Consider the following 25,639-nt stretch of genomic DNA (forward strand, 5'->3'; position numbering starts at 1 on the left):
TGCAACGCCCAGACCCCATCTTGTAACGCCCAGACATCCAGACCCCATCTTGCAACATCCAGGCATCGAGACCCCATCTTGCAACATCCAGACATCCAGACCCCATCTTGTAACGCCCAGACATCCAGACCCCATCTTGTAACGCCCAGACATCCAGACCCCATCTTGTAACGCCCAGACATCCAGACCCCTGTCTGCCCGTGAGGCGGGCTGTGGTGCCATTCCGGGCGGCCTAAAGGTTAGATCAGCAAGGCAGGAGTTGCTTTTCCAGACTTGGTGGAGGAGGTTACTTTTCTCACCCTACAGCAAACCCATGTCTGTTATCTATGGAAAGCAATGAATCCGGGATGTGATTGATCACAACCTTACCAGCAAATGTAAAAAGACTCCTTTTTATTGCTTTGTAGCATCACCATTTAAACAAGTACAGACATGAAAAAGTCAGACCAGTAGTACTTTAACTTACAAGAGCAACAACAAGGATCAAAATAATGTATATCTGATCTATATACATCCTCAAGAAACAATGAAAACCAAATACTTACCACAACAATATGTAACTCCAGTACAAGATGCAAATTGAAGCTATTTCAAATAAGTCTTGTGAATGGATAATGTATTTCAACAATGATGATACCAACATCATGACTAGAAGGGACTCTATGCTAGTTCATATTAGAGGGCATTGTAGCTGAGATTCATGGGAGATTAATACACCTAAATATAGGTGTCTGCGTGGGTGCTAGATGTTGAAGCTCCCATTTCAGAGAGCTAAGCCTTCACTTGCTTAAATGTAGGTTGTCTAGTGGCATTTGAGATGCCGTATGATATCCAGGACACCTAGATGAGGCTGACACAAGACCTATGGAAAGCCCATGCCGTTCTGCAGCATGAGCTGGAGGCCAGGCAGGATGTGCAAGGACATCTCAAGTGACAGCAGAAGCTCAGGCAGCTGAATCTCATCCCTAGTAAATGCAGTTAATGAAGCCTGAGGAGCAATGTAGCTCAGTAGCCACTCAGCGTCTTCTTCAGGGTGAGCTCAGTCATTTCTAGGTTCCACTGTCTAATTACTTAGACCACCACTGGCTATTAGTAGACACTTGAAGCTGAATTAACTTGTCCACACATAGAGGTCTTGTGCCATTCGGAATGCCCTAAGGAATCCCAGACATCTGCAGGGGGTTGGCTGGTGTGACGCAAGATGTGCTGAAGACCAGTGTCATCCTGGAAAAGCAGCTGAAGGCCCCACAGAGTGCTCCAGGGCACCTCAAAAGGCATTCACCAGGGTCAGGAGGACTGAACCCACAAAGAATTCCTAGAGGTGTAAAACACTGGAGATTCTTACAGACTGGAGAATGATGTGACTTTGTTTAGGTGAGACTGCCAAGGATTCCTGACCCTCCTGTCCATTCTCCAGATGCATTTAACTGACCACAGTGCAAAAGAATAGGGGCAGAACCCAGAGCTTCTGGCTGCACAGCAGGAAACGCTGTTTTATTTCAAGTTGCTTGGAATTAACTTTTTGTTCTTTTCAGTCAAATTCAGTTCTCAGGCAAAGTTGATAAATCTGAGCCTGGCCAGTCGTACATTTAAGAATTCTTAGAAAATCGAAGGGGAAAAGATCAGCTAGAATGTGGACTATTAAAATTTCAGTCCAGATAACTTAGGAGCAGCCAAATCTTCCTGTTACACTTACTACAGAATTAAAAAAAAAAAATCAGGATCTGAATGATGCAGGAGAAGCTTTAACAAAGTATTTTGCTTCCTGTGTATAATGAATCTTTGTTGCGTGTAGTAATGACATACTTTCAGATTTTCCATTCAAACGAAAATAAATGAGCAGGTAAGTGTACTGACTGCAAATAGGTGTGATATAGGACTCTTTCAGCCAAGAGCAAAAATTTTGCTTGCTTTTCCTTTCTTTTTCTAGTGTCAGGATTTGCTGTGTGCATTACCTGGTGACAGACATGGTGGTGCAGTGTTCTGAAACAATGTGCTTATAAGTTACCTTTGCTGATTTTAATGATAACTAGACAGTGCCCCTTCAGTATGTACATACTTATAATTATGTTAAGTACAAGTTTTCAGGTATATTCACACCGAAACAACATTTCATGTTCAGTGTCCAAAAGTAAATAGATGCAATTCATCAGGAAGGTTCTGCTGCACTTCGCAATACAGAGAGAGTGAGTAACCAGTATTCTTTAACATAATTAAGAAATAGATACACAGCTAAGGAATTATGATAAGAAGTAGTTTGCACGCTAATCTTAAAAGTACACAGAAAAATGTTTTCATTTAAATAGTATTTTATTATCCATTATCAAGATGGAAGAAGAGTTCCTTCACTGAAAACTTTAGACTATAATTTTAAATACATTGCTACGATAATAATAAAACACTCACAGGACTAGGAAATAGGAATTTTAAAGATTCTTTTTAAGCAGAGGGAAACACCCCACACACATATTAGTAGAAGACTAAACAGGTAACACATGTGATAGATGCGTAAATTGTTTTATAGAGAACTCCGGCTCTGTGGTTGCTGTTTTGCAAGCTTAAAACATAAGCTTTCCCGTTATTATCAATGTCATAATTGTCTAGGTAATTAATTTTGGTTGTCTGCTAGAGAAATTTGCCTCGGGAGATACTTCAAGTAGGATATTTCAGTGCTCTTAATGACAGTTTGGAGGCAGAGTTTTGCTCCTTGGTGTGACATCTGAAGAAGTACTCATAAACACAGAGAGAGGCAAAGTCGCATAAAGGTTCATTGCATTGATGGATCAAAGGGAGCAGAAAGGCACATGATGATCACAAGGGAATTAGGGAGCTTGAGATCACATGGCACAACATGCAGCCCCAGCCAGGGAAATGGCGGGGGAGACACGAGCTGTCATAGCTGTGTTACCACCAGAGCGTGCAGCACACTCTCCATGTCCCATGGCATGTGGTGCTGCATGCTCCTTCCCTCTGCCACCTTCACTGCTGCTTCATCCAGCCTAAAAAAATGTATAATGGGGGAAAAAAAAGATTTAAAAGTCACAGTAAAAGCAGAAAATGTGATAATAGAAAACATTCAATAGGACAGTGCTTAGGCATTAACATCAAGTTTCCTTAGTAATTTTCTATTAAAACAATAAGTTAAATAGCAAAATATTTGCCACTTTAATAAAAGTAACCAAGGCAAATGATTCTGTATGAAAAAATAAGAAACAGAAAAGTGACATTGTTGCAGTAAAAACATTTAGGAAGGAAATAACATATATTGTAGAATCTAGAAATCTGACAACCCTTCAGCTTGGATTTTACCTTATTCACTATAACATCCATGTGTACAGAAGCAACCCCAACAGCTAGTGCCACTGCAGCAAATAACATTTCTCATCTCTTAACACTAGTGTCAACCGACACAATTCTGAATTTAAGAAGCTTATGAGACCATAACATTTCTAAAATTAATCATGCAAAGCATTTCCATGGCTTGAGACTGCAGCAAGGATCCAGTGAAAACTACTTGGTTTGAGCTGGGAAAGAACTGCCTTATCTGGGTGATGAGGTTTGCTATACCTTTCAGACACTAGGCTGTGGGTAGAAATATATGATGTACATACTTGAACATCATCTAATTCTGTTTTCATTATTAAAATGTATAGTCTAAAGAAACAAAAAAAAAAAGGAAGATGAGACAATAATCACTATTTTGGTGAATGCCATCACACACATCAATATGTTAGGTTTTTTGCATAGCTTCTGGAAAGTCCTTTGTTGTGCCCTAGGGGACACCATGATTGAAAAGAACTAGAATAATCGCAGTTATGAACACTGAATGTGTCTAGCCTAGAAAGGAAAAAGAATAAAACAAAATAAACAAGCCAAAAAAAAACCATAGAGTGGTTATTTCAGCTGCAAATCTTCTCAGTGTCTTTTCCTGGAGAGCTTTCAGTGCAGACTTTCCTCCTCCACACATGTATTGCTTTTTTATATATCACTAAAAATGTTAAAGAGAAGCAAAGGAAGATGAATCCTCGGCTAATCTAAAGAGTCTACAAATTTAGAGTCTAAGAGCTTGACCTGTATGTTAGCTACCTAAAGCATGATTTAGATGGAACAGTCCAAGTCCCAGACTATGATTCAGGATGTCTTCCATCAGTTGCTTCTACCTAGGGCTGGAGATACCTAAACCCGTTAGGGGTCTTCATTTAAGGTTCTTGGAAGGGTCAAGAGCTCTGCTTCTGTGCACGACCAGACCTGCCTGGCCCCAGCAACTGAAACCCTCTCAGTTTAGGACAGATCATGCGGAAAACCAAGAGCACCCTTCTGTTTAATTTCTTGTGGGGCTTCATTTTCGTTTGATACACAGGAACATGAGCAAAAAAATGCACTGTCTTTTGAAGAAAATTAAACACCAGTAGTAGGAGAGATTGCTTAAGAGCTGTGTGATAGTATAGTGATTAGACTGTGAAAATGAGCAGTGGATGCACCGTGTGCTCTCTGTGAAGTGGGTAAATTCCCGCTTGCAGAGATGCCGCTCAAGGGCAGGTACTGGACGTGTTTAGATTGTTTCCTTTAAAGTGTGTCTGGTTTAGAAGGGTCTGCAGAACATTCCTGCAAACGAGTGAGCAAACACTCCCAATATCTTAAGCAAACTTGAGGCGGCGTAAGGCAAACTCAAGACCTAGTAAGGACTAAAAGCCGCAGCTATGTTCTACCAAGGAAGAAGCATCGCTACCTTGCAGACTCCTGCGCCGCTTGAGTATTTGTTAAATAAAGCACCCAGGGAAGTCCCAGAAACAAGCTTTTGCTAAAAGTTTAATTATTCCAAAACCTTCAGACTTGCTAAAGACAGTCAGTGTTTAATGAAAACAAATGGCCTCTTTTAGGCTCTTTTTGCGAGTCTAAAAGACAGCAAAAAGATGAAAAGCTGCGAGAGCTGGAGCTGCTAGCGGCTTTCAAGGCAACCGCTCCCAGGGGCAGCCTCCACCCCCTCGCACCCACCCGCGTCTCTTCGGCGTGGCTTGGGCGGCTGCCGCCCTCCCGCCTGCCCGCCGCTGCCGGGCCGCCCCCCGCCCCGCTCCGCCCCGGCCCTGCCCCGCTCCGCCCCCGCTCCGCCCCGGCCCTGCCCCCGCTCCGCCCCGGCCCTGCCCCGCTCCGCCCCGGCCCTGCCCCGCTCCGCCCCCGCTCCGCCCCGGCCCTGCCCCCGCTCCGCCCCGGCCCTGCCCCGGCCGCCTCACCCAGCGTGGCCGCGCCCGCCCCAACGCCAGCCCCCGGCGCCGGGCTGGCAGCTGCGGGGCGGCGCGGGCAGGTGAGGCAGCGGGCAGGAGAGGCAGCGCGGGCAGGTGAGGCAGCGGGCAGGTGAGGCAGCGCGGGCAGGGCCGGCAGCGGGCAGGTGAGGCAGCGGGCAGGGCAGGCAGCGCAGGCAGGAGAGGCAGCGGGCAGGAGAGGCAGCGGGCAGGTGAGGCAGCGGGCAGGTGAGGCAGCGCGGGCAGGTGAGGCACTGCGGGCAGGTGAGGCAGCGGGCAGGGCAGGCAGCGCGGGCAGGGCAGGCAGCGGGCAGGTGAGGCAGCGCGGGCAGGTGAGGCAGCGGGCAGGAGAGGCAGCGCGGGCAGGTGAGGCACTGCGGGCAGGTGAGGCAGCGGGCAGTGAGGCAGCGCGGGCAGGTGAGGCAGAGCGGGCAGGTGAGGCAGCGGGCAGGAGAGGCAGCGCGGGCAGGTGAGGCAGCGGGCAGGGCCGGCAGCGGGCAGGGCAGGCAGCGGGCAGGTGAGGCAGCGCGGGCAGGGCCGGCAGCGGGCAGGTGAAGCAGCGGGCAGGGCAGGCAGCGCAGGCAGGTGAGGCAGCGCGGGCAGGTGAGGCAGCGCGGGCAGGTGAGGCAGCGGGCAGATGTGGCAGTGGGCAGGTGAGGCAGCGCAGGCAGGTGAGGCAGCGCAGGCAGGTGAGGCAGCGGGCAGGTGAGGCAGCGGGCAGGGCAGGCAGTGCGGGCAGGTGAGGCAGCGGGCAGGGCCCCCGCGGCAGCAGCACCCCCCTGCCCGCGGCAGCAGCACCCCCCCTGCCCGCAGGCAGCGGCCCGGCACGGCGGGGCCGCGTCGGGGGGTGCGTGCGAGGCAAGTGTCAAATCTTGCCTGTCCCACGCACCTGAGAGCAAAGGCGTGTGTGTGTGTGTGCGCTCCGGGGAGAGCCTTCGGAGACGAATGGGAGATTTCTGTGTGCTTTCTGCTTCTCGCTGTCCCGCCCCGATCTGTTTGGTTAGTGTAGTTAGTAGTAGACAACTAGTTCTGTACTACAGAGCTAGTACTAGTTAGTAGTAGACAACTACGCGGCATACAGAGACGGTATCAGCAGAACCAGATAGATCCACGGGAGTCTCCGTGTGGGAGTCTCCCGTGGATCTATCTGGTTCTGCTGATACCGTCTCTGTATGCCGCAGCTCGCCCTCCTCCAGCTCCTACCTATCCAACCTGTGAAGAAAAACACAGGGGAAAGTAACACTCCATCTCACCAGCGGCATCTTTCACAGCCTATAGGTTGAGCAGAGCTCTTTTTACATCTTGTTTTCAGCTTTGCCTACAAGCGTCCAAAAATTTGAGACACGATATTTATGAAGCAGAAACCCTTAATTACATTTGGATGGTTTAGTGAAGTCCCCAAACTCTTTAATGGAGACTGGGCTTACGGTGGAAGGCGAATGGAACAGGCTGGGAGGGAAAAGGGGAGGAGGAAGCTTCGTTTCTTCATCCAGAAACTGGATGGAACAACCCTGCGAAAGGAGGAACGGCCACACTCTTTCCATGACATTCTGGAGAAGGTCATGTTCCGTTTCAGCCTGAGACACAGGGCTGACTCACTGTCCTTGTGTTTCTGAAAAACATCATTAATCTGTTCTAACTTTTTCTGTTCTTAGGGAAGAGCCCCTTTTGTGCAGTGCTCTTTTAGCTACTTACCTGCTTTGTGTTTCTACAGTGACCAGGAGTGAAGGGAAAATATTAGATCATGTCAGAGTTCTGGCTAATTTCCGCCCCAGGAGATAAAACAAATCTGCAGGCATGGGAGAGAATGAACACGGTGACATCTAAATCCAACCTGTCCAGCAACAGCAAATTCCATATTCCAGACTTAAAGGTAAATGAGGAACGGGTTTGTGTAAGGGCAATACAGCAGCATTAACCAGGGCTAAAGACTTTTGGGATAAATGTGGGATTTATCTTTTGGGGTAATATGCAGAGAGTAGAAGAAGATTGCAGGCAGGCGATGGGTTGTGTTCAGTCAACTGAAAATTGATCAGAGAGAAAAGAACTCATTATGCTTGAAGCTGACCTTCACAGTGGGAGGATATATGTATAAGGAGTGAAGATGACCAGTTAAATAGCTAATCTATTGCATTCAATGTACCTTTTGCTCCCAGTCATGAAAGTCATACAGCATTGTATGTCTTGGCTCACAATGCAAAGGGAGCAGCCAGTAAGACTGCTGACAGAGAAAACAGCGCTATAATGTACATTACTCCTTGGGAAGTGGATGTGTGTGTGTCTTCAGCTACATTACCCAGCTTCATATTGTCATATAAATAGGAAGAATATTAATGCATGGGGTTTTTTTAATATCTTTGCATTATTTAATCCTTATTTTATAAGATCTGCACCTTATTTTTATTTCACTTGTGGATTTGAAAAATCCAAATATGCTGCATTAAAGTCAATGGAGTTACCACAGATGTAGAACTTGGTTCTTTGGGGAGTTGCCATCACCCATCACTTAATGAAGCTACTCTTAGTACGAAGCTACTCTTACTGCATCCGGGTGTGGTGGTTTGCCACTTTGGCTTTAATCCAAAAAGATTGTTAACAGTTATAACTTGAGCTAGCCCAATTAGATAAGGATGCAAGTAAAAGGGGAGTGTGGCCTGGTCTCAAGTAATAACCTACTGAACCGTCACATGAATGTTTCAGACTGGGAGTGTTGCTTTTTGCATGTGCACCTGAGATTGATACGATTTTTACCATCTATGGGCCTTACCCATCCAGTGTTGGTGTGAGTCTGCTAATGTCAAAGGAAATAAAGCATCTGCAGTATCTGAAGATGCAACCAGCCCATTAATATTCTGCTAATTTTTCTGTGTAAAATTTCTTTCTTCTCCTTCAGCTTGACCCTTCCTAATGTTGAGCTGGCAACGTTACTAGAAAAGGTTTGGCAATATATTGCAATATCATAAACACAAGATTATGACTGTGACAGAGTCATACAAAAAGCAGATGTTGGTCTTGGAGGAAATGGCTTTGTGAGAGCCTTAGTCTTTGGTAATAGCAAAGAATGCAAACAGAGGCACTTTTTTGACTAAGTGCTGCTTCCCTTGGTTCGTTCAATACATCAGATTTGCTTGTGTGTGTATTGTGTGCATTTCTGGTCACTATTTTATCATGTAAAAGACCAGTCTATGCTGCTTGATGATATGGGAATGAAAACAGGAAGACAGACATTGATGTGTAATCTTGAGACTACACATAGGTTTTTTCCTTTATTGGAAAAGGCTTTTTATGCTCTAGGTCTTGGATAAAGGAATTGCTACTATTTTCCACTAAGTAAATAAAGTTCCACCAAACTATTGAATTCAGAAGTGCTGAACACAAGTCGGTGTCCCTAAGACTCTGCCAACAGAAGCCTTAGACAGACTTGTGCATCTTTCACCTACTTCTCATCTTTTGCACAGGTGGGGACACTGGATGCTCTTGTTGGTCTGTCAGATGAGTTGGGAAAACTTGATAGCTTTGCTGAAAGGTAAAATAGATCTTATTTACTACCTACAAATGAGAAACAGACATTGTTTTTATGGGGCGGTATGTCCTTGTGTTCACCTCAGTCTGACTCAGTTCAGCCTGGACTACAACTGGACTAAAGTGGGTAGGCTTTGTTTAACCCTTGCGTTGATTGTCATGGAGTCATCACAAAGAAAAGACCATTCCTCTAGATTTGGATGAATTAAGTCAGTGATAGTTTTGTCTGCTCAACAATCTGTTTGAGTGGCAGTGCTAGGCAAGCTGTTTCTCAAAGGGAAACTGCTAAAAAAGGTTCTTTTTTTTTTTTAAAGAACATCATCCTGCCCCATCCAGAAACTTAAATTAATAAAATGACATTTGGTGAATATGAAGCCCTTCCTGATCTTATCTTCCCGGAATACTTCTCTTGAGCCTTCTGCCCCTTTTCAACCAGATAGATATAGGAGTTCTAAGGAATAAGTTTTTCTGAATGAAATCTGGAACTCTCCCTCTCAGACTTTTAAACTCCTTGAAAATCAGAATATTGACTCACATTGTATCAAACCTACTTATGCAAAGACTCACGTGATCTCCTTGCTGATCATTGCCCAGATTGCCTTTTGGGCCAAACTGGGCTGGTTGTACAAAGAACAGTAAGTACAGCAAGCTGAGAAAATGTCAGGTTGTAAGATACTTCATGGCACAAAGTAGACTTTGTTGTCGAGGCAATGAAAGTATAAGCTGCTGGGTTGTGGTTGGGGTTTTTTTTTGTTTTGGGGTGGGTTTTTTTTCTTTTTTCTTTTTCTTTTTTTTTTTTTTTTCCTTTGGAAGTATACCTCACATATAGCTGTGGTCTTGGTCACAGAGGCATATGTTAGCTCTGGGGCTTTTTGCCTTTTTTCCTGCAGCCAGGACTGATAAGGATTTGCTTGTCTAAATATGCTTGATACTTTCATAGATTTTGTCCGGCAGTTGCAAACACATACTGAAACACTGATATAAACTGTTTACATCTATGCTAAGAGGTTTGGGTAAAAGTAAGTCTGCTAGAATACATTTCTCTGTAGGATTTTTTTTTTTCCTATTTTACTAGTGCTACAGCAGGGCTGTATTAGGATGATCATGTTTGATCACTCTGGGTGGCACACAATGTTGATCTTTATAGAATCGTAGAATATCTTGAGTTGGAAGGGACCCATAAGAATCATCAAGTCCAACTCCCTGCTCCTCACAGGACTACCTAAAACTAAACCATATTGTTTTTTTCGGGATTTTTAGCAGGACAGAGCAACTTAATACTTAATTCATCAAGAAAACCTTCTTCATTGTTACCTTGCCAAGAAAACTGCCCCATATTCTTTGTAAACATGTTCAGGCCTCTGGTTTGTACTGTAGAGATTCTTCATGAAGTGGGGATGGGGGCAAATTTGGGGAGAGACAGTGCCAGTATCTGCTATCTGTTCTAATGGAAGGTGTCTCTAGTCAGGGCAGCAGATAGGCAAGCAACTGTGTGATCTGGGTTTAAGGGCTGCGAAAAATCACGCAGAACTGAATTTTATAAGGGCTTAGCTAATTCCCATCTTTGTGAAGAATTAGGACTTCTGAAAAGCCGTCTGTAGGATCCATGTACAATCATGGTGGCTAATTTTAAGTGAAGTGTCAGTATGAGCTTCCTAAGCTTACTGTCTCCTTCTCTTACCTTTGTCTTAACTTGACAACGTGGTACAGCTCCTTGTTTAAGCTGAATGCCACTTTACTCCACTAATTGTCCCTTTAATGCCAGTAGTGGCACCTACTGTATGACATGCTATAGGCGCCGAGCAAAGGGGTCAGCAAGGCCCCTCCACCATAAGCTACTGAGTTAAGGACTCTCCCTACTTGTCTTGTTTGCCTATCCATCTAGGTAATCAAGAAGAATCAACAAGATTTAAAAATAACAAAAATGTATTAAAAAATAAGAAAAATGCATTCAAGTAGAGTAATAGCAGAGAATAATCAACACAGATCAAGTCCCACAAGGACGTACAAAAGCATTTTGCATTAAATAAATGCCCAGGGTTTTGAGTCTAAATTGTGATTCAAGGGTTAAAATGCCAAGCACTTGCACTTCGTTGAAGTAAATGGCATCTAGAGGGTTACAAGCCTGTTCAAATGACCTGAACATTTATGTGTCTGCTCCTCTGAAACAGCTACCTGCTGAACTGTTGCTAGATAAACACAACTGCCAGTAAAGCCAGGCAGCACAAACCTGTCAGCACTGCCTCTTGCCAGGACAGCAGAGAAGGGGCAAGAGTTTGCAGGATCTATTGTTTCCACATACTTTTATTATTTATATACGCAGGCAGGTGAGTGTTTTTCCATGTCCTCATGTGGTAGCATGGATCTCTCTCAAGCTGACAATCCCCTTGGTCACCCTTGCTTACCCAGGGGTTCTCCTGAGTCCTCGGTCAGCAGAGCATTCTTCAGTGGCCTCAGATTGCAGGGCTTCTGCTCCTTTTTGGAGGCCTAGCTGGTAGCACTTTTTTTTTTTTTTTTTTTGAAAGTAATGACGTAGCAGCAATTTCAGAAGCAGAATATGAGCGTCTTCCAAGCCATAATAATAGGCCAAATGGAGTTATTCTCTTTACAGGTTTTTGTTACTACTTCTCAAGGCAATTTAGCTGAAAGCCTCTCCTTTTGTAACACATCATTTGAACATGATATTTGCTCAAGATGGGATTCATCTCACCCAAAGGCAGAGGTTTAAGAGTTGGATGTGAAAGCTGCTCGCTGTTGGATGTCACTATAGTCGATGGGGCTGCTCCGGGGGTCTGATTCCTCTCACTTGCCTCAGACATCAGTAGTACACAGGGTGCGTGTTCTGTCTTTGCCTGGGCAATGTATCAGATGAGTGAATCCCACCTGCATTCCACAGGATGCAAGGCAAGGCACAGGGACTAAGCCAGGACTGGAGAACATTGCTCTGGCCCACTGTATACATCCTGCCACACTTTACTGTGTGTGGGCTGGAAGGGAGCCAAGCCTCACCTGGGCAGCTAGGACTGTGGGGTGCACGAGAGCACATACCTGTCCCACCGTCTATACCTATGGAGAGACCAGAGCGAACTGTCTCCCAGCTATCAGGTTAGCCCCCAGCTGCACTCGACAGTAATGAAAGCAGCTCAGGCCCTTGGAAATGCTACTGGTTTTTAGGCTTTCCTCTTGGCTGCTTTCTCTGTTCTGCCCTTAGCCTTCTGCTATACTGTTCTTACCAAGTGAGCTGGAGTCCTGTCTTGTTCCAAGTTCCTTTGGACTCTCTGGATGTCGTGAAGGGACTGCAAACCAGCTGCATCTACAATCTGAAAATTGTAGAAATGCTTGGCAAGGTCACAGCTGACTGGGAACCGCTGTGTGGATCCCTGCACCCTTCTCGCGGCCTGAGTGTGGGCAACACGCAATGTTCTCCAGCAATGCTCGGCTGGCACTGGGTCCCTAAATGGCTGCAGCCAGATGGTGGAAAACTGCGCAGCCCTAAGAGGGCTGTGAACTAGAGCACAATGGTGTAGATTTCTCCTACAGAACCGCACCTGTCCAGGGTCATGAGAAGAATGGTTTGGGTGGAAAGGACCTTTAAAGATCATCCAGTCCAACCCTCCTGCCGCAGACAGGGACATCTTTCAGTAGAGCAGGTTGCTTAAAGCCCGGTCCAACCTGGCCTTGAACACTTCCAGGGATGGGGCATCCACAGCTTCTCTGGGCAACATCTTCCAGTGTCTCACCACCTTCATCATAAAGAATTTCTTCCTTAAGTCCAATCTAAGTCTGCCCTCTTTCAGTTAAAAGTGTTGCCCCTTGTCCTGTCGCTATAGGTGCTGGTAAAAAGTGCCTCTCCATCTTTCTTATAAGCCCCCTTTATATATTGAAAGGCCACAATAAGGTCTTCTCTTCTCCAGGCTGAATGACCCCGAACAGCAGGAATTCTGACTACTGCATTCTTGGCAGCATCAGCAATCTCAGATTTTTCCTCCTCATCACAAGACCAGAATACCTTTCCAAAGACTGTGAGTTTCTTCACAGGAATGGAGATAGAGGGACTCTACCTCTATGAATTACTGCTTTTAGATGGCCTATATATCTGCTTTGCAGCACATCAAAGAAAATCCTTTTCTCTGATGCACTCATGCTATCTGTACCTGGCCTGAAGTCCCTTTCCTGAATTCTTGAAAGCCACAGAATGTCACAAGACACATTGTCCAAATGCTGCAGGTGCCCTTTAAGTCTCCAGCTCATCTGCAGCTGCAGTAGTCTCCCCTCTGTAAGGAAAGAAAGGGAGAAGAAGCCTGCCATTATGCTCTGCTCCATGTCACCATGCCAAGGATTATGTCCACTTCATGTCTCTGCCAGTTTCATGATCAGGCAGTTAACTTTTTAGCTGTTGATTTTTTTTTACAAGGTGTAGTCAGCCTGGAGCGGTTAGGGAACTGAAGGCCAGATTCTGTGAATGCTTCTGAGTACAGAAGGATACTAGAACAACCAGAAAGGCTCTTGGTCTGTATGAGAGGTATTTTGACTAGGGCCAGGGGGATCTACTGCTGGAGGGACTTGATGAATCCATATTTTAAAATAAGCAAAAAAATAAGTAACTTTATGGAGTCAATGTTCTCCAGGAGGGCCTCTGTTCAATTCACTGCTCTGAACTGGGCAGAAGGAGGATTTGAATTCTCCCACGCCTTAAAGGAGTGTCTTGTCCACCATGCTAAAGAGAAGAAAGAGTCCCCTAAAGAAGAGGAATAAGAAGGAAATTCTCCTTCTCAAACAAGAGAACATTGCTGTTTTCCCCTGAGTACTTTGTAAGAACCTGTCTCAGCAAGCCATAAGGGTTTATTTAGCATCCCATGGAACAGATTTTCAGCCAGTGTTAGTCTGTACGTAGCCTCTTGTTCCTCCATCGCCTTTAGAGTTTTAAACATGGGTTTCTTACCTTCTGGTTTCTGCTATGAGTATCATGAGTGTACGGAAGACTGAGTCTTGATCTGGAAGTCTAGAGCACTGGGGAGACAATATTACCTATGTGTTTGCAGAGATCAGTGTATTTAGAAAGAAGGCATTTAGTTCTGCAATATGCCATAGGTTGTTTATCATTATTTGAATTGCAAATTAACCTGCCTTGCTTCAGATGTGTTTTGTTTGGGCATCTCCATGTTTATCAGATCATTGTGGCAACTGTTTTATATTCATTTTGTTTCTTCACTAACAAAGCTTCTCTTGTTACACCTAAGCATAATAAAGAAAATAGCCCAGTACATAGGAGAAGTTATGGAGGACTCAAAAGATAAAGTCCAGGAAAATCTTCTGGCCAATGGAGGTAGGTGCTGTGAATGTGGATATTTTAATGCATTGATGCTGCCTGTGTTTGCTTCAGAATATGAACATGTAGAATTGAAACACTCAGACATTAGAAAGGACATCAGCAACATTTTTTAAGAACATGTCTAGCCAGCTCCCATTTTTCTCAAAAGTTAACAAAAGTTTTATCCAGCACCAACTTTGCTTCCAGGACGGTGTTCAACATCTAGTACTGAGCTAGTATCTAACACCAGAGCTGAGGAGTGAAGAGGAAAGCAGGAGACATCCTTCTTCACTCCTAAAATGACCTAGCACCTTTCTGTGCCCTGTATAGGCTTGATCTCTTACAGACAGCTAAATCTCCTTCTGTATGGCTGCATGACATCTGTCAGTGATCCGTTAGTGGTTTGCCTTCCCTCCTATGGATGGGAAATTGGATGTTACACATGCTCATTACAGACTTGTAAAATGACACTTTTAAAAAACTAACAGTGCACACTCCATCACTCTTTGATTGTCTGCAGTGTTGTACTTCAGATCTGAATGAGTAAATGATGGGGAGGAAGTTCTTGTAGAAAAGTCCACCTTGCATGACTTAAGACTGACATTTGATGAGTGCCACTGCTTGACAAGTACAATAATCCCACTTACTGTGTTTCAGGGCTAAAGGATAATATGAAATGTCTCAAAAGTATGTTGAGGATTGATGATTGTGGTGGTGTTACAAGCATGCATTTGTGTGTATTAGTGCTAGAGACAAGTCTTGGTCTGGTTGTAGAGATACAGTGATCAGGTTACGATGGATTTCTCAAGTAACAACCTCGTAGCTTGATCACGATATCCCTATGACTTGAGAAACAACAGGTTTCACTTATTTCCTTTGTTTCCTCTTTTTATACCATTCTCCTTTCCTGTCAGCTCTGCTTGTGTTGTAATAGAAGGACATGGAAACTACTTGTGTGTGTTACTGATTTCTGTCCTCTGTCTGGATTTGGTCATCCAAACAAATCATATTAAACTAAGACACTAATGTTTTGAAGATTATTGACTGTATTTTAAAAAATTGAGTCAGCTTTAGTATAACTCCATTCCTTATAATGAGCTCAAACCAAAGCTAAATGGGAAGCACAACAATTTTGAAGAATTAAGTGTTTTGAAGGGAAAGTATTTATTATTGCCTCTTGGAGCTGGGTGAGTAAATCAGAATTACAAGAGATTCAGGCTGTGGGGTTCCTGGGCAGCTGTGAGAGTGTTGGGGTAGGTAGGAAGCATCTCTCCTGGATAGGCAGCTATGTGAAGTCTTTTAGAAGTGACTTGACAGGTTCCATAAATGAGGGGTGCCATTCCAGGAGCATCAGGGTGCTTGAACTGCTTGGTATTTTAAGCCCAGTTCTGCTAGTGTGTTCAGAGTAGTTTGTGCCATCCCTAAGATCAGACTGCTTAACTAAACTGCACCAGTGCCAGAGCACTGCTCAGGAGTGAACTTGTAAAATGGGCTGAGAACTCATGCTGTGCTTAACTGCCTAACATTTGAATTCTGCTGAGATTCAACGAATGCAGGGGTAGAAAGGGCATGTGTAGGTCTTCAGGGAACTTTCATATCTCCTCAACTATAAATAGGTTAGTGTCTATCTTTAAGGAGCCTGTGAATACACTGTTCCTCTGCACAGGCCAGTAATACCATGCTCTTCGCAGGTTTCATTCCCATTGAATTTAGCAAAGCCTAAGCAAGAAAGCTTGGAAGAGAGGCAGCAGGGTGAAATCCTTATGTCACATACCCTGTGCTGAAAAAGCTCCATGAACTTTGTCGCTCAAGTATTTTTGACCTCCCTGCCTTCCCCCCAGAGACCATGAGCAAGCACTGCTGGAGAACTGCGCACACAGGAGCTGTGTGATAGCTCTTCCTGCCTTCTGCAGTTTTGCCCCCTTCCCACACGCTCCATGTACAGGAGAGTTTGCTGATTCCTGGTCAGACCTTAGCAAGAAGGGTTGGATCTTTGTCTCGTGACTCCTATCCATCAGATGTGGGGAAGGTTTATGCAGCTGTGGTTTTCAAAGAAAGAGGCGGAGAACACCATCATGCCAGTGCTCTCCGTCTCCTAGGCAGTTTATCTGTTGATAAGAAGCCTGTTTCCTCCTAACATAAGACTTTCCATGCTTTGGAAATCTAATAGGGTAAACTGACTCTGTTGTGGGGTGAGAGAAGCCCGTGGAAAGGATAGCGCTCTCCTGCCAAGGGTATTCAGTATCACACGAGATGGGGTAGTACCCTCAGCCTGGTAGTATGGCAATTACAGAACTTTCCACATTCCTTCTCATGCATCTTGGTTCATAAAGTTTTCCCCACACCCTGGAAGTCCAGCCCACAAGGAATTGCGCTCAAACTTCACTGTGGGAATGAATTAACTCTCCGGACAACATAACAAAGAGCACTGAACGGCCCCAGCATGCCCCTCTGTTTACTTGGGACCTTGAGCTTGTTTTCTCCCCCATCTCCCCAGAGCACCTTCCCAGATATTCGCCATGTTTACCCTCCTGATCTGGAAGAAAGCCCATCCTGCAGGTGACAGTGCCTCTGGCTTTTTTTTCTAGATATTGACACCCTGCCTGCTGCCTTCCTCCAGCCTCCCTAACCTGCAGGGGGACAGTCCCAGCCCCGCTGCTTGTTGTGGCAGGATGTGTGACCTTATCCATCCCATAAAGTTGCCAAAGAACACTATCTAGGGGCATGCTTGGTGTCCTAAAGGCTCTCAGGACTCAGCCAAAGAGCTGTCTGATTTCATGAGCTGCTAGAGGAGAATTAGGAGAATTCTTTATTTGGTACCATAATGTAGCAAGCCTTTATGGTTTCTGGTGTTAAGGAGCCTTGGTCTTCAGAGTAAAACAGCATGATTCTGTCCTAGGAGCTGGGTGTCATATGTGTCATCTCCCCTCAATTCTGGGAAGAAGCCATGGCTCCCCATGGTCTGAGGGTGCCTTGTTTTGGGGAGCTGCATGCAAAGGGCCTTGCTGTGAATTTCTGTTGTTGGATGCTGTGACTGGATTTATCCATTTAGAGAAATACCATATGGCTTTGTGTGAGGTGGGGAGCTCTGTGTGCAAAGTCAATGAGAAATTCCCCATCGCACTTGAATTTGTTTGATTTCTAGCGAGCGCTTGACTTAATCACAGAGAAGTGGCATCAGCTATGCTCTTAATATCTTTGAATTAAAATAAAGATAAACTCTCAACAACCCTGAGTATTACTGCTCATCCTGGGCACAAAGTATTTTTCTGATAGGTCTTGCTGGGATTAAGTTCAGGCATATTGCGTGTATCAGTCAAAACTGAGGTTATGTGAAGCTGTTTCTGCTGTAAGGAATGGCTGCACTTTGCTGTGTCCTGACGATACAGCTAATTGTACAGTAATGCTTGTTCTATACGGTTAGGTGTAATGCAGAAAAGATTTCTTGTTCAATTCCTAAGTTTGGGGATGTTTAGAATGGTGACTAGATTGGACATACGATCTGTGCGGATTTGATCTAGATCAAATTTCTATGAGGTAGGCCTCTGGTTCACACCCATCAGTAATGTCAATCAAAATTATACCTAGGTTATAGCTTGGGACTACTACCCAAACTTTGACCTGCCATCTGGTAAGCTGTCTGCTTTAATGCATCTCTTTGCACTTTCAGTTGACCTAATTAGCTACCTGACACGGTTTGAGTGGGACATGGCCAAATATCCCATAAAGCAGCCTCTGAAGAATATATCAGAAGCGTTAGCAAAGGTAAATTGTACTCTGAATTTTAAGATGTCAGCATGGGGAAACGTCTTTTTGGCAGGTTTTGGTCCCTCCTCTCATGGCAGTCAATGGGAGCTTTGCCTTTGGTTTGGGCAGGAACAGGCTCAGAAGCACACACTTTGTGCTGAAACAGTTGATGTTATTTTAATTTCTACTGTAATAATAATGATACACATATTTAAACCTATCCAGTCTGTAAGTATATGGCACTTTATCAGATTTATTAGAGTACATTGACATGCTTTCTGCACTTTAATCCCCTTCATTGTAATATTTCATTGGTTTTATATACTGCCATATTGTTCTCCATTTTGGAGTTTTTTTTGTGAAATTGTTGGCCTGACATTAAATCAAACACATTGCAGGCTGGATGAATAACTTACACTGTCAGTCCATTCAGGAAGGCGTCATGTGTTGTTCAATATAGATAACAAATGAAACCGTGAACTTGCTCCTTAGGTACAGCTGTAACACACACAGCAACAGCTAACTGAATCTGACTTTCTGCAGAGGCCTTTGCCACAGGGGAGCTCTGACACCGGCTCCCTCTTGGCCACAATCAGGTAGTTTTACGAGGGGCTGACAGCTGTGTCCTTGCATTAAGGTGCAGAGGTAGCGGGAGGCGGGTGAGGACACCACCTCAAGCACTGAGTTGACTCATTTTTTTTACTTTGTTTTAGCAAGTGACTCAGATAGAAACAGACCTAAAGACCCGATCAGCTGCATACAACAACATTAAAGGAAATTTGCAAAGCCTGGAGAAAAAAACTGTGTAAGTGTAGCACATGCCTGTTCGCATCTGGAATGCTGCATGGCTGAACTGAGGGCAGTGCATGCTCACACCCATTGCTGTGCTGTGGACCATGTGTGTTCTCGTAAGAACAAATTTTTTCTGACTTTGGGGCATGCTGAGCATCTACAGACCCAGCGAAAGCTGGGGGAGAGCTGGTGTGATCTGCATGTCTCAAAATCAGCTCAGGGAGATGGCAGTTCCTAGCACGATTTTATTGGCAGTGTGAGCAGACAGTCTTGGAAAGAGTCAAATCCAAATGCACTGTATTGTTCTGGTGAGATTTCAGGGAGTCAGAAATTAGATGAGCTGCGTCAGCTGGTGGATTTCTTTGCAAGACAGAGCTGTTTCCTATGTTCTGAACAGCATTTGCAGAGCTCCCATAGGAAACAGCTCTGTCTTGCTTGTTCCTGCACCTCACCAGCATCCCACTTACATTTTTCTTTTCTTTGTTTCATTCTGTTGGTCCAGGTAATGCCCTGTCAGGGCTTCCCAAATGTTCTCTCTCCTGTCTTCAACTGCTTATGGTCTTTACCTATGTCAGTGCTCATACCTGGATTTTTTTCCAGGGTATCACTGGGGAGAACAGTAAATTCCAGTAAGTAGTAAAGTTAAAGCAACTTAGATGATGCTAAAAACCTGCTATCGCTCCTGGAGGCCTGCTCAACACGGGGACTGCAGTGCCCACGAGGGTCAACAGAGCCATATCACAGTTACATCTCCCCCTCCCTCTGCTAATGTTCCTGTCTCCGTGCCTCACCACCGCCAGCCAGCACCACTGGCCTGTGCTTCCAGCTTGGTATAGACAGTGTTAGACACATTTGTCTCAGGCTGCGTGCATGTGGATAATCATGGGCGGAAGGGACAAGGGTACATCGGCTCCCATTTCCCTTTTCTCGGCACCATTCATATTCCCAGCCCACTCCTGCAGCATCTTACCAGCTTCCACATCAGCTTTAAGCACCTGAAGAGAGGCAGAAGCTCTGTGTGGGGAACACGAGCAGTGCCAGGCCTCCAGCAAGGTGATGAGGGAGAAGAATGGAGACCTTGTGGTCCAGGCCTATCTTCCTCTCACCATCCTGTCCACCTTTAAATGCTGGCATCTCTGGTGTCTACCAGTGCCAGTTAGCTTGGGTTGAACAAACATCTAATGAGATGTTAGTGGCCAGTTAATTAATGTTTAGACTGGCACAGCGAACCTCAAACCAAAAACTACTGGTTTAGGTCCTTCTTCACTCCTGCCCAGTGACAGGGAAGGCAGCTTCTCTCTTCCCATACACACCTACACAGCCTTGCCTGGCTAGCCCCAGCCATCTACGCTTCCTAGGTGTGCAGCACTAGTGGGACTTAATGTCATCAAGTGGGCTTAGACTGTGAAGAGACCCCATCTGACAGATCCCACCTGCCCACGAGACTGCTGCTCCCACTTCAGCTGGAGGTATCTCTGTGTGCTTGTCCACAGCAGCCCAGGTATGCCAGGGTTGCTTTTATGGCTTAGGTCCATACTAGCACTGCTTACTCTGACTGAGGCATGGTCACACAGGCAGCTCAACAGGCAGCCCTGAGAAGGCAGGTGCCTCCCACAAGATGCGGCAATGACTGGGAGCAGGGGAGTAACTTCAGGTGTGCACTTCCCAAGCATCTACAAACTTACTGTAGAAACAATAGCAGCAGAATGGTGTGATTTCACATAAAGGGCATAAGCTAGCCTAATGCTAGTCACCAGTATTCTGCCATTAGTACTAGTTGCTTTTTTATTCTTTTTAGTTGCAGTAAAAATAAACTACATGTCCATTTTAGAAGTGTAGATGTGTCCTTTAGCCACCTTCTTCCTGGCCTTTTACCCCAATACACACTACCAGCAACTATACCCACAGGACAATACCTCCAGTGTGTTGCTGCTGGGTCCCTGCTAACGTTATTTTTTTGTCGTCTTCACCGTAGGGGAAATCTGCTGACTCGGACCCTAGCAGACATTGTGCATAAAGAAGACTTTGTTCTGAATTCCGAGTATCTTATCACACTGCTCGTCGTGGTGCCAAAGTAAGGCTATAGTGCGTGCACTGTGCTCAATGTGGCATTGAGTTTCAGGCCTAAGCGTTGGATCCAGGCGATACTGGGTCAGGTTGGGGCAGCTCATCAGTGCGGTGGCTGGGGCATGGGTAGAGCTGTTAACTGAAAGAACAGTTGCTGCCAAGGGTGGTGCTAGCACAAAAGAAAGAGACAAAGACTGTTCCAAACTCAGAGCGGGACAGAAACGGGATGTAGGTTTTTGACTGTCGTAGAGTGGATTCTCAAACAGCCTTCTAGCAGGAATAGGAGGAGTTAAAAAAAAGAGAAGAACAGATTCTTACTGGAGCTTAGCCAGCTTATAAAAGGAATTAGACCAGTCAAACTCACAAGGCTGCTGCTGGTGTATTCGTAAGTGCCTGCACGTAGGATGAGTGCCATGACCATCAGTTGTGAAGTTATGCGATGTCCTTCTCAGAAGCCTACACAAAACTTTTCCTCTCCAGATAGCCCTGTCCCAACACACACACATACAGTACCATCACTTTTCTGTCTGTGAAAACCATGGTACAAAAAGCTATCTGAGGTAAGTTTGTTGAGCTTATTATCTGTACATTATTTCACGTTCCCCTAAAAACAGACTTCTCGCTTTGCAAACTCTTACCATCCCCTTGACCCATTTCTCCCAGTGCTGGCTCTTGCCATGTTTGCGGTGTTGCACCAGATCAGCTCTGGGATTGCACATAGCAGATGTACCACACCTACCCATGGATCAGGGGCAGCTTGTGCAGAGGTCCTGGAGCATGGGACACTGTGTGGCATCCTGGAAGTATGTGCCAAAAGCCATGTTCTTCCCACCATCAGCTTCCTGCTCTGGGCCCTTCCTCATGCCAAGGCCCAAAGTGAGGACTGACAGTGCAGCGTTGAGGGAAACATCTCCCTATCTGGTGACTAGGAGAGGAAAGGATAGGAGAGGCTTAATGTATTTAAGTGTTCAAAAAATGGGTAGATGTGGCACTTCAGGTCATGGTTTAGTCTAGTCTACCCTTGATTGGTTTAGTGTGGACTTGGTAGTGTAGGTTAATGGTTGGACTGGATGATCTTAAAGGTCTTTTCCAACCTAAACGATTCTATGATTCTATGATTCTATCTTAATCACATAACTCAGCACAAAGAGCTCCAACCCTTCTACCCTAAGCCATTAATAATAATACATATATAATATATAATAATAATAATAAACTACATTTATCAACACATTTGCTTTCTAGTATATAGTATTTATTTACTGTGCTTTGTTTTGTGTTGCTCAAAGGTCAAGCTACGTACAGTGGCAGAAGACCTATGAATCCCTCTCTGATATGGTAGTGCCTCGCTCCACCAAGTAAGTGACATTCCAAATTCAGGTCCCTGTTTGTTTCAGAGATCCCTGCCGTATTTCAGCCCCTCAGATTGCTGGATCCTGGAAGGAATCACGTGTCTAATGCATGGGCTCCATGTTAACCTATAGATTAGCCCAGTCTCATTCCCAGTTGAAATCAGCAATTACTCTGTTGAAGGGAAGTGCGGATGAAAGAAAAAAAAAAAAATCAGTTTTTTTTACAATTAGCTTGTTGTTCCCTTTTCCTGTAATCTAGCTCTTTCACTTTTAACCAGGGTCTTTGCTTTTTGTGTAAAACAGACAAACAAATTGTTACAATAATCCAGGCATAATTCAGACACATACAATCACATGCAACTTTATGGAAACTACTTCTTACAAAGATCAAATGCTATCTTTGCATCTTTAATTGCTTCCTGCTGTAGAACAGGATAATTCTGTGTACTGTCATTTGCATTAGCAAATGCCATATTAACTTATCTTTTCACCTGGAGTAAGAAATCCTTAATAGGAATTAAATACTCCACCGCTTAGCTCCTGCAAACCATGAAGTTCAATCCAGGGCACAAGAGGTGACAGTGCTATTATCTGAAATGGAAGAAGTGGAAAGCACAGAGAAAGAAGCAAGCTGTGTGCTACTGCCTGTCTGAAAAACGCGAGTGCATGGGAAGTAGGGGAACATTACCGGGAAATATAGAGATATCAGGCAGGTAGAATATGTGTGTAGTACGATGGGTTCAGGAACTTAACTCGTGGGAGTTTTACATTGGAGATAGTGTGGCTGGTGCTAGTAAAGTCTTTGCTCTCTATTTCAGTCACAGCAGTTCTTGACAAACAGGGTGTTGTTCAGTATCATAAATGAAAAAAAGAACTGCAAAAGAGGGAAGGTAAAGAAAGCATGAGGGATTTGCCATGTCAAATCACAGCAGTGAATTTCCCTCCCACAGAATGATTGCTGAGGATGCAGAGGGAGGACTCTTCACCGTGACCCTATTTAGAAAAGTGATGGATGACTTCAAGGCTAAAGCCAGGGAGAACAGGTAAGAAGCACTGATTGCTAGGCAGGGCAGGCTAGCAAACAGATGATGAGGATAAGGTGAGGCTTGTTCTGTGTGCAGTACAGCTGAATCCATCACTGGTTTTTAGGACTTCGTTACTGTTTGGGCTGCTGCTGACCCTAAAGCCACTGAGAAGGCAGGGTGGGAAGGAGCTGTGGCAGCAGATACAGTGCTCCTATTTAAGCACCAAACTACAGATCCTGGAGTTGTCCTTCCTGCTCTCATGCTACTGACAGCAGGAAGCTTGCTTTCTGGGGGTGGCTTCAACTCCCACCCTCCACTTACTTTAACTGGTTAAATGGCTAGCAACTTTGAAACATCCCGTACCTGCTTCTCCAGAGGCAAAAGAAACGAGTGCGCATATTGCTTGGACTACGGCTTGTGAGAACAAATGTCATTCAATTGTAGGTTCATGGTTCGAGAATTTTATTTTGATGAGAAGGAACTGAAATGTGAAAAGGAAGAGCTGATGAAATTAGCTTCTGATAAGAAACAACAATATGTAAGTAGCACATCAAGTTGATGGCCCACATAAATGACAGCCTTTGCTACCAGCCTGCCTAAGCACCTCTCACTCAGAAATGGCTTTGTGGTTCCAACAGACTCCTGTGAGCTCCATTTAGCCCAGAAAACTGAGGCACAGGATAGGTAACACAACTTGCCCAAAGTGACTCAAGTTTCTGATGAACTGGGAGCCACTAAAAGGCTGCCTGAGAATTATCTCAGCAGCCCTTGATGGCCTCAACGGTGGTAGCTATGGAGCCGCTTCACGCAGCGAGGGGATCGCAATGCTGTTGTGTCTGTTCTCGTAGGGCCCGTTACTGCGCTGGCTGAAAGTGAACTTCAGTGAAGCATTTGTGGCTTGGATTCACGTGAAGGCCTTGAGAGTTTTTGTTGAATCTGTCTTGAGGTAAGTGGGTAAACATGCAGTGCCAGCAGAGATTCCTGCAGAAGTCAAAACGTACAGCTCTCTTCCTGGGGCAGTTCCTTCACGGGAGGGAACAACCCTTACACACTGCGCTCCAGAAGCTCACAGGAGACAACACAGATGACCACAAAAAAGGTGACATACCAGGTTGATGAAAAACTGTTCTTGGGGGCACTTACAGGCAAATGGAAAGCAGAAAGACACTGTTTAGTTGACTTTTGGCTTCAAAAAGAAAATGCTTTCTGGTAGGAGGCAGCACACCACCACTGAGATTGTGCACTGCAGCACACAGTCAGCTAGCGTGCCAGGAGGCTGAAGAGGGAGAAGGGCAGGGGTGGAAAGGTGTGCCCCTTCCCAGCAGATGATGGTGTATGTTGATGTGTTTCAAGGTATGGCCTCCCAGTGAATTTCCAAGCAATGCTGCTGCAGCCAAACAGGAAGTCTGTAAAACGCCTGAGGGATGTCCTAAACGTGGTCTTCAAACACCTGGATGAAGTCGCAGCAGCAAGTCTAATGGATGTATGTATTTGGGCTAAGACTGCACATGCTGCAGCTTGTCTCAGTTAGCCAAGTGAACGCTTTCACAGCCCAGGGGTTAGAGCAAGCAACTCCTCACACCTTGCAGTGCTAGGATCCCCAGATACAGCTCTAATCCCTGGTGGGTACAGATTGGATTAGGGTAACAGGTAGGCTCAGGTTATGATGGAGATGCGTAGAGATTGCTTACATTTTCTGTTGAAGCATCTGATGTTTACAGCTATCGGACTGAAATAGGTCTGCTCAATTATGTCAGTTCCTCTAGGTAAAAAGCTTCAAGTCTTCTATAAACATTCAGATCAACACAGGCAAGAAAAATGAATTCAGAACTAATCCCCTGTAAAAGGCTGTCATTGACTAAATACTTCAACCTAGGACTTCTGCAAGTAGCAGTGCTTGCTTTCTCCCTCCCTGTTATCTTGAGTGCACAGTTTAGGATAAACCAATTAGGATAAACCAGCAGGCGTTAGAACAGCCTAAAACCAGCAAGCATAAGCTTCCCAGTGCATGAAGGGAGGAGAAAGAAATGAGTTGCTCTAGAGCTGAAACACACAAAAGTGCTACAATACATCTTCATAAAGTTGCAACCAAGCATGAATTCTCAATGCTAACTGCATTAGGCAGCCTGAAAACACCAAGCAAACACCAGATTCTCAGCGGTGAATTCCTCATCTTAAGCACAGCAAATACAAAATTCCATTCCACTTGTGGGAGAGGAGCACAAAAGCAATCCAGTGTAGCTTGGAACTGTGCAACAGCTTGTTTACTGGTACTTAAGTCGTACTGTTTCCTTTTGCAGCCTGGCATGGACATCCCTGGTTTACAACTGAGTAATCAAGAATACTATCCTTATGTCTATTTCAAGATTGACCTCAGTCTTCTTGACTGCAGTTAAAGAAAAATTGCTCAAGCTTCATCTATTAATTTTCAAGACCCTAATATTACAGTAAAACAATCTTTAGCTGCTGAAAGTCAAATTAAAATGCAGATGCTGTAGCACGATAACTGCGTAAGATCTTCCTACCACTTCCAGTAATTTTTAGTGACTTCCATATAAATATCTCTTGGTCATAATTTTACAA

General features: G+C 44.9%; 1 protein-coding gene across 2 annotated transcripts; it reads left to right on the forward strand.

Annotated features, from left to right (window-relative positions):
- Positions 1 to 6,984: 6,984 nt before the first annotated feature.
- Positions 6,985 to 25,452, forward strand: ATP6V1C2 (ATPase H+ transporting V1 subunit C2). Of its 2 annotated transcripts, XM_075707999.1 has the most exons (13): positions 6,985 to 7,113; positions 8,699 to 8,766; positions 14,003 to 14,088; positions 14,731 to 14,760; positions 17,744 to 17,838; positions 18,534 to 18,625; positions 20,588 to 20,686; positions 21,969 to 22,037; positions 22,982 to 23,074; positions 23,501 to 23,594; positions 23,905 to 24,002; positions 24,410 to 24,539; positions 25,357 to 25,452. In XM_075707999.1, the coding sequence occupies exons 1-13, from the start codon at positions 6,985 to 6,987 to the stop codon at positions 25,450 to 25,452; spliced, it is 1,179 nt and encodes a 392-aa protein (XP_075564114.1). The 2 variants fall into 2 exon arrangements, with proteins under 2 accessions (XP_075564114.1, XP_075564115.1); XM_075708000.1 differs by lacking the exon at positions 14,731 to 14,760.
- Positions 25,453 to 25,639: the final 187 nt, after the last annotated feature.

The sequence above is a fragment of the Pelecanus crispus genome, chromosome 3 (genome assembly GCF_030463565.1).
Source record: "Pelecanus crispus isolate bPelCri1 chromosome 3, bPelCri1.pri, whole genome shotgun sequence".
Classification (NCBI taxonomy): domain Eukaryota; kingdom Metazoa; phylum Chordata; class Aves; order Pelecaniformes; family Pelecanidae; genus Pelecanus; species Pelecanus crispus.

Coding starts and splice junctions, on each gene's coding strand:
- ATP6V1C2 (XM_075707999.1), top strand. CDS start 6,985: ATGTCAGAGTTCTGGCTAATTTCCGCCCCAGGAGATAAAACAAATCTG. Junction 14,761..17,743: donor TAATATGAAATGTCTCAAAA/GTATGTTGAGGA, acceptor TTGCACTTTCAG/TTGACCTAATTAGCTACCTG. Junction 23,075..23,500: donor GCTAAAGCCAGGGAGAACAG/GTAAGAAGCACT, acceptor ATTCAATTGTAG/GTTCATGGTTCGAGAATTTT.